This window comes from Haliotis asinina, chromosome 12 (genome assembly GCF_037392515.1).
Source record: "Haliotis asinina isolate JCU_RB_2024 chromosome 12, JCU_Hal_asi_v2, whole genome shotgun sequence".
Taxonomy (NCBI): domain Eukaryota; kingdom Metazoa; phylum Mollusca; class Gastropoda; order Lepetellida; family Haliotidae; genus Haliotis; species Haliotis asinina.
Window position 1 is genome coordinate 27,721,067 of NC_090291.1, and position 12,983 is coordinate 27,734,049.

Sequence of the window (12,983 nt, forward strand, 5' to 3'; positions counted from 1 at the left end):
GGGAGACAATGTCATTTACCCTGTGAGACCTGGGAGACAATGTCATTTACCCTGTGAGACCTGGGAGACAATGCCACTTACCCTGTGAAACCTGGGAGACAATGTCATTTACTCTGTGAGACCTGGGAGACAATGCCATTTATCCTGAGAGACCTGGGAGACAACGCCATTTACCCTGTGAGATTGGGAGACAAAGTCATTTACCCTGTGAGACCTGTGAAACAATGTCATTTACTCTGTGAGACCTGGGAGACAATGCCATTTATCCTGAGAGACCTGGGCGACAACGCCATTTACCCTGTGAGACTTGGGAGACAATGCCATTTACCCTGTGAGACTTGGGAGACAATGTCATTTACCCTGTGAGACCTGGGAGACAATGTCATTTACCCTGTGAGACATGGGAGACAATGCCATTTACCCTGTGAGACTTGGGAGACAATGTCATTTACCCTGTGAGACCTGGGAGACAATGTCATTTACCCTGTGAGACCTGGGAGACAATGCCACTTACCCTGTGAAACCTGGGAGACAATGTCATTTACTCTGTGAGACCTGGGAGACAATGCCATTTATCCTGAGAGACCTGGGCGACAACGCCATTTACCCTGTGAGATTGGGAGACAAAGTCATTTACCCTGTGAGACCTGTGAAACAATGTCATTTACTCTGTGAGACCTGGGAGACAATGCCATTTATCCTGAGAGACCTGGGCGACAACGCCATTTACCCTGTGAGATTGGGAGACAAAGTCATTTACCCTATGAGACCTGTGAAACAATGCCATTTACCCTGTGAGACTTGGGAGACAATGCCATTTACCCTGTGAGACTTATGAGACAGTGTCATTTACCCTGTGAGACTTGGGAGACAATGTTTAGTGAGTTTTCATAGTCAACTTAAATCCACACTTCCGGATACGATGGAACATTACACCAGATTGGTGAAAGAAGACACTACCTCGTTTTAAAAGGGACATTCGCACTCCTTGTTGCCAGCGGATCCCTACTGTTGACCATTTAGATAAGAAAAAAGAGTACAAGTGAACATATGTTTGTCATGAGAGGCTGCTGATGTGATTGGATAATCATGTCATCGCCTCTCGCCTGATGTCCACCACGGGATAGTCTGGTCCAGGTATGATTTATCAGAGACCCCCGCCATAACACTACGTGTACTGTTAATTACAAACCAACAAGCCAAATGCGAGACTGTAGCGGGAGTTATATTAGGTATATTGAGTTAGAACAGACATTTAAACTGACCAGAACAGACATTTAAACACGCAGTGTGTACAATGCCACGTTCCACTGAGGCGATTAATATGCCACACGCTAACAACATCACATCCTCGTGCAAGAACGTGAATAACGAATGTAACTCTGTCCATACCTTTGTATAACAAAGCGGTTCTTACTTGCAACACAATTTCTTTCTTTGATAAGCCAGAACTTCCAGTGTAATCCGACTCCGGGACGTACTGTCTACTGGGCGATCCAGCGTGATTGTTTGTCAGTGAGTAGCATCAACCACGGAAGACAATTATCTTAACAGATCATCTCCTGAATTTAAGGACTTAAAACCCAAAGTATCATATTAAATATCAGCGACAAATTAACATTTAATATCTCCTTGGAGGGGACGAATCCTGTTTTCTAATGTCAAATTGTCAAATTATTCATTTGGTGATTCTAAATGAGTTTCAGTGCGTTTGGGAAATTATTGAATGCAGCCCGGATTGTGGAACGTTGTTTCATTAATGTACATGGATAGCATCTTTAGGCAGAACGGAAAATCCTACACTTCTTATGATTATGGATTTCAGTAATGTTAAAATTTATTAATTAATTAGTTCAGTACTCAACACTTGCTGACACTGAAGCCGTCAATGAATGCTCGAGCTCCAGCTGTTAAGCTATTCCAATACACTGATTTCAAGGGTGCAGGATATAAAATGCAATATTCTTTCACTGGTGAATATACGTCATTGGTTAGTATTCAGTAGATAATATACTTAATAACTGGCTCCCTATTTCCGTTAAAGAGTAAAATGTTATTATTATGGGATACATATAGGTGTAACAATATTCGAGATAACTGATTTATTTTTATTAGTAATAATCTTTTAATATGGCGATCATATCCAGGCACGTTGACTGCTCACGGCGCTACGTTCATTACTATCCGAGGGTCTGGGCACACATACAGGTGTCTGCTCAGCGAAATGCAGCTCCTTGGACAACACTGTCACCCATGTCCTCTCCTAGGACAAGGACAGGCACCTTGCCTTTGACGACACTGTCGCCCATGTCCTCTCCTTGCACAAGGATAGGCACCTTGCCTTTGACGACACTGTCACCCCTGCCCTCTCGTTGGACAAGGGTAGGCACCTTGCCTTGGACAATACTGTCGCCCATGTCCTCTCCTTGCACAAGGATAGGCACCTTGCCTTTGACGACACTGTCACCCCTGCCCTCTCGTTGGACAAGGGTAGGCACCATGCCTTGGACAACACTGTCGCCCATGTCCTCTCCTTGCACAAGGATAGGCACCTTGCCTTTGACGACACTGTTACCCCTGCCCTCTCCTTGCACAAGGATAGGCACCTTGCCTTTGACGACACTGTCACCCCTGCCCTCTCGTTGGACAAGGGTAGGCACCATGCCTTGGACAACACTGTCGCCCATGTCCTCTCCTTGCACAAGGACAGGCACCTTGCCTTTGACGACACTGTCACCCCTGCCCTCTCGTTGGACAAGGGTAGGCACCTTGCCTTGGACAATACTGTCGCCCATGTCCTCTCCTTGCACAAGGATAGGCACCTTGCCTTTGACGACACTGTCACCCCTGCCCTCTCGTTGGACAAGGATAGGCACCTTGCCTTTGACGACACTGTCACCCCTGCCCTCTCGTTGGACAAGGATAGGCACCTTGCCTTTGACGACACTGTCACCCCTGCCCTCTCGTTGGACAAGGATAGGCACCTTGCCTTTGACGACACTGTCACCCCTGCCCTCTCGTTGGACAAGGGTAGGCACCTTGCCTTTGACGACACTGTCACCCCTGCCCTCTCGTTGGACAAGGGTAGGCACCTTGCCTTGGACAATACTGTCGCCCATGTCCTCTCCTTGCACAAGGATAGGCACCTTGCCTTTGACGACACTGTCACCCCTGCCCTCTCGTTGGACAAGGATAGGCACCTTGCCTTTGACGACACTGTCACCCCTGCCCTCTCGTTGGACAAGGATAGGCACCTTGCCTTTGACAACACTGTCACCCCTGCCCTCTCGTTGGACAAGGGTAGGCACCTTGCCTTTGACGACACTGTCACCCCTGCCCTCTCGTTGGACAAGGGTAGGCACCTTGCCTTTGACGACACTGTCACCCCTGCCCTCTCGTTGGACAAGGGTAGGCACCTTGCCTTGGACAATACTGTCGCCCATGTCCTCTCCTTGCACAACGATAGGCATCATACATAACATCACATGTGCACATGGACAAAGAAACTCCATAAAGTGAGTTTATCTTAACACCGATATGAACTGCATTACATACATATCTTGGCGTGTAATTACCTTTATTACTGTTTGTTTGGTGTTTAAAGACGTTCTCAACAATATTCCAGCTAAGTGACTTCTATCTGTAGGTAATCAAGTGTGCATCAGACAATCAAGTGATTGACATCATAAGTATCGATAAGCGCAATTCTGATACGATGTCATGTTTCAACCAAGTCAACATGTCTAACCACCCGACAAACAGGGGTTTATATGATAACCAGCACCTTCACGGGTACAGAGAAACATATGTTGCTGAAGACTAACTCTAACAGGTACGTCGTTACCTTGATTTGAAGAGAAAGCCGAAGTTAGTCACGAACATTTTTTAACATAAGTCTGCATGGTAACAAATGAGCATACAACAGACATGAGGAATATTTTGTGAGTCCAAACCATGGTTCCCGAAATGCTGCACAGTTCATTGATCGGACGACTTGGCCACCATGATTACAGCACCTGCAGAAATAGTGCATACGTCCTCGGTGGGGTAATGTTTTATGCCCTTCCACTGCCCTTTGAAAAAAATTACAGATTATCAGTCCACGGTAATATTTGGAGGAAGAGGTCACCGCGCTATATCCGTGAAGAAAACCATATCAAGCAGCAACTGTACCCTTCCGTTTCAGTAATACGTAATTTAAGGAAATCATCTCTCCACGAACATGAATATGTCACTGGGTAGTTCACCTTGAAAGACGTCACTGAACGTTTCTGACCTGCTTAGTCCAGCAGTTGATGAGATTATGGTTAATCATACCACTGTCCCACTGTCCCCTCTAACAGCACTTCGTCGAACATGAATGTTTTCACACAAAAGATATGTGACATACATAGAATGTATGATTCTCTTCTAAGACCACCTTCTGTTTCTTAATTTAAGTGGAAAACGGCACAAAGTAATATCACTAATGAGCTTTGTTTTCACATTTCACTCTTTCAAGTTGGCGAGCTGAAATGTCTAGCTGTCGCAGTCTCTGATAAATTAGTGTCATTTTATTCCCCATGGGACTTCTGAAATAGATTCGTTTTTTCCTCCATTTCTTTCACTTTTCCTACAAAACAGTTCAGTTTTACCGACGATAAGGTCTGAGGAAACAGCATTTAGGAAAATCGAGTTGCGGGTGGCATTTCAAGTGTAGGTAGGTATGATTTCAGAGAAAATGTATGTAGGGACAATATAATTACCAATTTAGTCCAATGGATTCTTGTGTGGGTTCTCTTAGGTATATGCTTTGTAAACCTTTTGTAATTTACACGTTTCAGTTGTAAAAGCCATTGCTTTGAAACATATAACATGACATTTGTTCATTACTTCACACAACTATTATAGGACTTTTTCGCACATTAGAATGGGTTGCAGTTTGCTGACGCATATTTGGCATGCTCTTAATGAAAACGGTTGCGCCAAATGTGTCACAAATAAGGTTACTAAATGCAGGGGAGAGCATTTTACAGAGGGAATGCATTATTAGGGTTATAAACACTGACCAATTATACTTACATGAAAGTGAAATGATCTGGCTAAGCGAAGTATACTATTGCATGCTGGAGAGAGAGAAAAAGAGAACCTTGTAGAAAGCAAAGAGAACCCCACAGTATAGTAAAGGGGCAATTCATTGGAAGACGAGCAAATGAAACAATGTTATTGCGCAAAGACTGAACACTATAATGGTTTAGTGAAGGCATTCGGTAGCTGGAAGAGGGAAATCAACATGAAGTGCAGCCATATCGAGCGAGCGCTTCAGGGAGCACTTCTGTAGCTCACAGGGAGAATACAATGGCTAAGCCAATAGAAACAATGGCATGTCTATCGAACGCTATGGTTTAGCGATGGAGCACTGTACTTCGCCAAGGGAAGGCTATAGTTAAGTCGGAATCCTTTCACATTAGGAACTTCTGAGGGAATAGTGATGACCGCTATTTTTCATGGATGCGATGCAGATACACTGCACGTTATAGTTGACATCCAACCATAAAATCTCAAGATTGTCTTTACTTGTGACACAACAACGGCTGGGCGTATTCTTACAAAAACAATTACTTTTGCTCGAATGTTGTCATCATTTTTTTTGGCTCGAATGGTGTCACAACAGTTGTCATCAACGATCCTATCATTGAATGTTCACAGCGATTTTACGCATAATGGAACATGTTTCGTCAGATAATCTGGACAAGGTGTCATTTGACCATAACGTTTAATATTTCTGTGAAAATACTGTATTTCAAATGAAATAATTACATCATCAGTGAATTTCACCTAATGTTTTTTAGACTGTAAACTGTTGACATTTGTGGTAATATCACGTAGCCTCCAGTTTCTTCTCCTGAAACCTTAATTCAATATATCATAAACGAAAGCACTAAGATTACTTTTGTGGCATGAAAACCTATATTTCATACAACTCGAGTCAGTCATGATATGTGTTCGTTTCCATGGATACACGCCCTCCATTTATGAGATCGTAAACGCGTTGTATCAGATGGTAAGACAGCGTCATCAATTGTCTAAAATAGAAATCAACGATTTGAGCGTCAAAAAACAAACAGAAAAATAAGTGGTTGGGAGCTAGAGCATCATTTCACACAGCTGTTAAACGTAAATGACAATGAATAAGAGCATACGCATCAGGTAAAGCCGTCATGTATTACACAGTAAATACCAGTTGTTGAAAGCGTCATAATCCATCCGCGCTTAGAGTTGTCAAACAGAATAAAACAATGACTGAGAGCGTGAGCATCAAACCACGTCGTCAGTGGTCAAGCAGAGAAACCATTGGTTGAGCGCCTCAGCTTCAAGCCACGCCTTCACTTGTCAGAGAATAAATGACAGAGCGCCTCGTGATCAGATAATGCCTTCACCTGTCAGAAAAAGATGAGTGGCTGAGAGCCTCAGCATCACGTCATGCCTTCACCTGTCAGAAAAAGATGAGTGGCTGAGAGCCTCAGCATCACGTCATGCCTTCACCTGTCAGAAAAAGATGAGTGGCTGAGAGCCTCAGCATCACCTCATGCCTTCACCTGTCAGAAAAAGATGAGTGGCTGAGAGCCTCAGCATTACCTCATGCCTTCACCTGTCAGAGAAATGAGTGGTTGAGAGCCTCAGTATCATGTAATGCCTTCACCTGTCCGAGAATTGATTGGTTGAGAGCCTCAGCATAGAGCGACGCCGTCACCTGTCAAACATTTGGGAACGTCACCATCACGTCACGCCATCAGGTGCAGGAAAACCAATGGTTAAGAGTTCAAACCACACCGTCCGCTGTGAAACCGATAAAACAGTGGCTGTGAAAATATGCACCATAAGCACATCATTCCTCACTTATCATTCTTCGGCGATCTAGTGATCAGCTAATTTTCAATCATTCCTCACCCGCCATCGGATACCGAATATGCTTTCGTATAACTAGATTATGCAAATATTTAGCGCATTAATATGTGTATTCGTGTATTCCAAAGGACGCCAGATTCAGATGCCGCGTAGGTTTAATACAAGAAATATTAAATGTAGATGTTTAAAGCACCATTCTACAACAAATATTCGCCACCGTGTACGAGGATGTGTGATCAATAAAGCCCTGTCGATATACGTTTTGGGGGATTGACAAATTCTAATATATAATACGAACCTCCTTATGTATAAATAGCTTGTTCACCACAACATGGGTGAAACAGTTTCTGTTTCCATTGTAACTCATTGTTCCTGATGACTTATTGTCTGGTGTGATTGATTGTTGTCTGCGAAGTCTTCATTACAGCAGCAACGACAATGGACGATTATTTAAATGGATCTCCTCGATCTGTGCCTTATAGACTCCAGTAACCTAGATCGTTTTCATGCTTGCGCAATACCGTAATATGTAGCATCATTTGCCATCCAAAACATCACCTGATAAACAGCGAGAACGTCTCTGTCAGATTGGCATATGTTGGTGTCATGATACATGTAACATCTTACATGAGTTTTAATATTAAACATATTTCATTTGCCTGATACCTCTGCATGAAATGAGCCTTAAGGTTGAAAGAGAAATTGACGCATTGCTGCAAAGATTTCTTCTAGCAATGGTCAATCGCATTGTCCGCACTTGATAAACTTTGGCATTACGAGAGAAGCAAGTGGTAGCAAATGTTTTTTTTGTCCAGTGTTTGATGACATGGAGTTTCTAGACGATTCCAGAAACCAGGTATTAATTTACACAATTTATTGCATTAAAGATAAAACAATATAGATAGATAGATGTGTATGTGTGTATGGTCCTGTGCATAGAGCTTAGGTCACAAATCAGTTTAAGAGACCTTGGATGGGTGACCGTGTTCTGCAGGGCGACTCCTAAGAGTTTCTAAGACTTTCAGTCCTGCCTCACAACGACATACATGTGATACATGTGGTCTCATCTGAGTTTGTTCAAGACTGCCTCTGCTCATCTAGCAGAAAATGGATACCTGGTAGAACAAGTCATGTGACTATAACTTCCAGCTGTACAGAAGTACCTTGTGTTAAAGGCGGTATTAATGAACTTGGCCTAGATATTCAAAGCTCTCTTAGATATTAGACGTAGTCTAATTTAATTTAGTCTTCATTTAATGTTAATGTATGGCTCTTGCGACCATCTGAACACTAAGCGAACACTAACATCTGGGCCCTATCTCTTTGTATACGTTTTACTTTATGAAAATTGTTGTCGTGTTGTGCCCCAGCTGGACATCCACTGACACGGGGTACTTTGGGATAACTCTTTCCCAAAAAAGTACACATTATAGTAATTTTGTTGGGGGAGATGGAAGGGTATGTACCCCATTCCCACATAAAGAACTAGAATCTGTACTTTGCTGAGAAAGTGCAATACCAAACATTGTTCGCATGTATGTTCCTACATGTGGTTATCCATTGGACGAATGGACACTTCACAGAGAACATGGCGAGTGAACTGCATTAGGGGTAGTGACAGCTCTGTGTAAACCTGTACTCATTGTTGGTCCAACGGATGAATAACACCCTGGTCATTGGCGGGATATGGTCTCAGTAGCAGACTCTATAGCTGCCTTGGAGCTACAGACCACTGGCTTGCTCTGTTTATGAAAGCAGAATAACATCCTGCTCGCTGACGGGACACAATCTCAGCACCTTGCGCTAGCTTGCTTGGTGCTAAATCAACAATCCGCGGAGAGATGCCATAGTTAATAACTTCTGTAACCAAATCTACAGCGTGTGAGAACATTTGTGACGCAGCAGTGTATCGGTGCACCGATGGTCGAAACACTTTGTTTTGTTTTGGAAGCTGTTTTGGGAGCATATTTCTGATTAAAGCACTTCCACTTTCTTCGAATGTTCTGACGTTTTTGCTGTAGGAAATTGCCTTCCTGTATCAAGGAAAATTGAAATTCGCAACAAAATAGTTTTTTACTATATTTGCCCTTTAAGAACTAAGCGCAATTCCCAAACCCAACTTAAGAAGTATAACATTTTGTAGATTACGGTTCCGTTCTCTCGTGTTTATTCCTAACTCTGTGTATCATTTCAAGGGTTCAAACAAACGTGATGAAAATATTTTATGGAAAAACTGGAAAGTGCTGTAAGAGATCTTATTCTCATCATCCTTCTTCATCGTTAATGGGACTGACAGTTTCCTCTACTGAATATTCCCACGAACCTTAGATCTGTGTTCATTAGTTCAATAACTTGAAGCATAAGAAAATGATGATAAGTGATCATTTTCATATTGATGTAATTCAAGTGATTGCGTAGTTACATCGCCTCCGACAGAATCAGAAGATTTGGAATTAAGAGTATTTTAGTAGCCAACTCGCTTCACTTTACCATTAGTAGAAGTGTAGATGTTAACTGGTTACCTTGGACGTTTGGATGGTCAAGGACAAACCAATGTTCCTATCGCAGTTGGAAGATACGGAACCCGTGTGTGAGGATCCTGATATATCTAAGGGAGGCAACTCTGCACAGCGATTTGAAATATATGTTCTCATAAATATCTCTCTATGTAAAATTGTTTTGCTGTCTCAGGTGACGGTCAGCTATCGCAAACGATGGGCAGGTCAGACGATGTTTCAGGGTGTCCTCAGAGTTATGGGATGTTTGGTACCATTTTATGAATTCATGGGTGTTGGCAAAACTAAAACTTGACAGTTGTTATCGTAATAGGATAACATATATCTTAAGCTACTTTGTCACTTTCTATTTCACTTAGTATGACATTGTTACTTTTCATTGTTTTATTAGATATGCTTGTACCGTGTTAAGAGAGAAGGAATTATTGTACGACTCAAGTTCATAGTTAGACAGACGTTCATGTTAAATAGGGCTTCCCGCTGAATGGTCATGACTGTCGCCAGCAGTCACGGTCCGTGACGTTTGTATTGAGTAAAAGTATAGAAGGACACATACTACCGATACCGATGCCCACACTACCGTAATCAGTTCATTCTCCAGGCATATGATCATAGTCGCATCTGGGGGATAATTTGTTCCCGTTATGGTAAGGCCTTACGCTTAATTAAAGAACACTATTAGCAGATATATTCTATCTAATATATTCAAGAACATAAACATCTATGATAAAAATTGAGACAACAGTAACTTACAATATCAACTACCACCCTGTGATTGTTTGTTTGCAGGCAAAGGACATTGAAAAACAATTACGTTTTCTTAGGACTGGTTCCCTAAGAATGCAATTAACACACTTTAACATCAAATAAATAGAATTTGATCTGCAAAAACGTAATTCCGCAAAACTACTTTTATTTCAAATGTCAGCTTGTGTAGACGATATTTATCATTGATTAGTTTTACTTCTTCTTACGGTGCTTGTGCTGCACATGACGAGTTCATTAACGATAACACAATTATCGCAGTTCTACTTCGACATGCCTTTCCATCCCCCAAGGTGAGGCAGTGAAGGCCGTAACTAAGCTACTTGTAGGAGGAGGGTTTGTTTGCTCGCATGGCGGGATAAATTCATTATGAGATGAAATAAATATTTGTGCGCGAAAGGTAGGGGCGGGCAAAGTAGAAGACTTCCGAATTTGGAACCATGAGTCTTGACACGTGTTCGAAGGATTGGCTACTAAATATAGATGAAGGGCTTTTCTTCTCGCGAAGGCGACTCCTGGGTCGGGGTATACAGAATGTAAACTCTAACAGAAATCAAGGATAACTGAAAAATAAACTCACGTGGGTGTACCTGGTCATGGATCGAACATTCAGTTTGAGAATTCTTTCCTGTAACATTGAGAATGCTTTCAAATTTAGTTTCGATGTGAAATGTTTTTCGTGAAAATACATGTTTGTGATATCATAAATAGTATTGCTACCATTCTCGCAGTGTTTTTGATCTGTTCACGTAAGAATTATCATGTTTACCTTAATGAGCAACATGTCCAGGTCACTTTTTTATGGTATGAAGTATGTTCATGAAGTATGTCATACAAATAATATATTTATACAAATAATATATAAGCCTCCAGTGTGAATGTTTTATGAGTTACACAACAACCATTAAGTACTTATAGATGTTTCATGGTTTCTCGTTAAACTTTATATATTCTGCCCAAAACATAGGATTTGATGCAAAATGCGCTTAACTAAAGACGGTTAGTTAGTGTTATAGAACAAAGGCAAGGCAAACCTCCAACTAAATGTTAATGACTTTTTGTCGCAAAACAGTTTCCTGAGTATGAGTCAAACAGATTTCGGACCGTAGTTTGTCTGACATGTCTAATGACGATGAGTTAAATTAACAAACGCAGTACGCTCATTTTCTGACTGTAAGTGAATGTATGTGCATTTATCTAAGGAACTGACACATAAAATATCACGAACCGTCTTTAAAATATTATCACAAAAGCACAATACATCAACGCTAGAGAATAAACAGTCTCGATTAAAATAAGGTAAGATGAGACTTTATGAGGATACACTCACCTTTTCACGAACACCTGGTATCAGCACTGTTTCATAGTGTTTCATAAAGACATGCTCTGTATTCGTGGCGGCAATCACTGCATTGTCTGGTCCAGACAAGATTTGTTTACAATGTCGTATATACATATGATAGACTCACAATAACGCCATCGACCCGTGTTTCCTATAGATGCGGGTAGACTTTTGTCGCTCATATTCTACTGAAATGCATCAGGGGAAACAAAATTCGCCTTTCCACTCAATTTGAATAAACTTCACAGAAGCAAATAACAAATGAAGACGCTATATTCTCTGCTAATAGTAGATTTGATAAAAAGCGAAATTGGAAATTGGAAAATGAATCATTACTCTCGAACATTTATATCAATGTAAAATTATTACAATTAAACCGAACCAGTAAGAACAGAAAGTAATGGCGTCTAACAAATCGAGGTCAGATAAGATGACGGCCTGTGCACCAATATTAGAAGCTACTTTTTGTCAGCTTACGTTTAGTTCTGTTAGCTCATGTCCAATGAATAGCTACCAAAAAACTGTCTGATACAATTTCTGTATTATCAAGGTCGGCTCAGACGTGTTGTTCCTCGCGCAGTCCGTCACGTGTGATAGACACGTGACAACAATGTCTTCAGAACACTAATAGTTACTGACAACATAAAGACAAAACCCAATCACGGTGTCACGTTATATTGAAAACAACTTGATATGTAGTCAGCACATTCCTGACGCAGCGGATGTTCCCACGTGCTGCCTTCTACGATGAAACATGTCCATCACGTACATCTAATTTCTCCTTCGCGATGGTACTATAATATTGTGACAAACAGAATCTGACATACAACCAAGACGAAACTTTTCAAATCTAATTAACTCGACACGTGTCTCACGTTTCAAAGTATAAACCCACGTTCAGACCAAATCATCTCCACATATTATATTCACTTATTCCTTTCCTTTATTAATTATGGTATTTATAGCCTTTCTATATGCCTTCATCTTCTCAGAATATTAGAGTATTGTTCCATTAAGACATTTCCCGTTTGTCAAAAATATTCCTCGAGGCCATTGTTGTATATTTCTTCATACAGTACTCACGGGTGAAAATTACAGTTCAACATCTTCTCCATTCCCTTATCGACAACCATGCTGCAGTATGATGACTTGGGTGTATGTATGTCTGGATGGGTATATCAAGCATATTTCATTCAGACACTTTCTTTGAATGTGTTTTAGCACACAAATATATCCATTTTATGATAGTACAGTGCTGAGTTACGTGCCGTGTATATTCATCAGCATTTATTATCGCTTTAGGTCACCGACTTATACCAAAAAAACATGACAAATATATGTACATAATAGCAGTATGAGTCATTTTAACACGATGTGTGATAAATATACTGATCTGTGAGACCTTTTATAAAGAGAGGTCAAAGTCAAAGTCAAAAAGGTTTATTGTACAAAAGGCCCCCGGCCCATATAGA

General features: G+C 41.3%; 1 protein-coding gene across 1 annotated transcript; it reads right to left on the reverse strand.

Annotated features, from left to right (window-relative positions):
* Positions 1-2,216: 2,216 nt before the first annotated feature.
* Positions 2,217-3,470, reverse strand: LOC137257449 (uncharacterized). Its single transcript, XM_067794779.1, has one exon. The coding sequence runs from the start codon at positions 3,468-3,470 to the stop codon at positions 2,217-2,219; it is 1,254 nt and encodes a 417-aa protein (XP_067650880.1).
* Between the last annotated feature and the right edge of the window lie 9,513 nt (positions 3,471-12,983).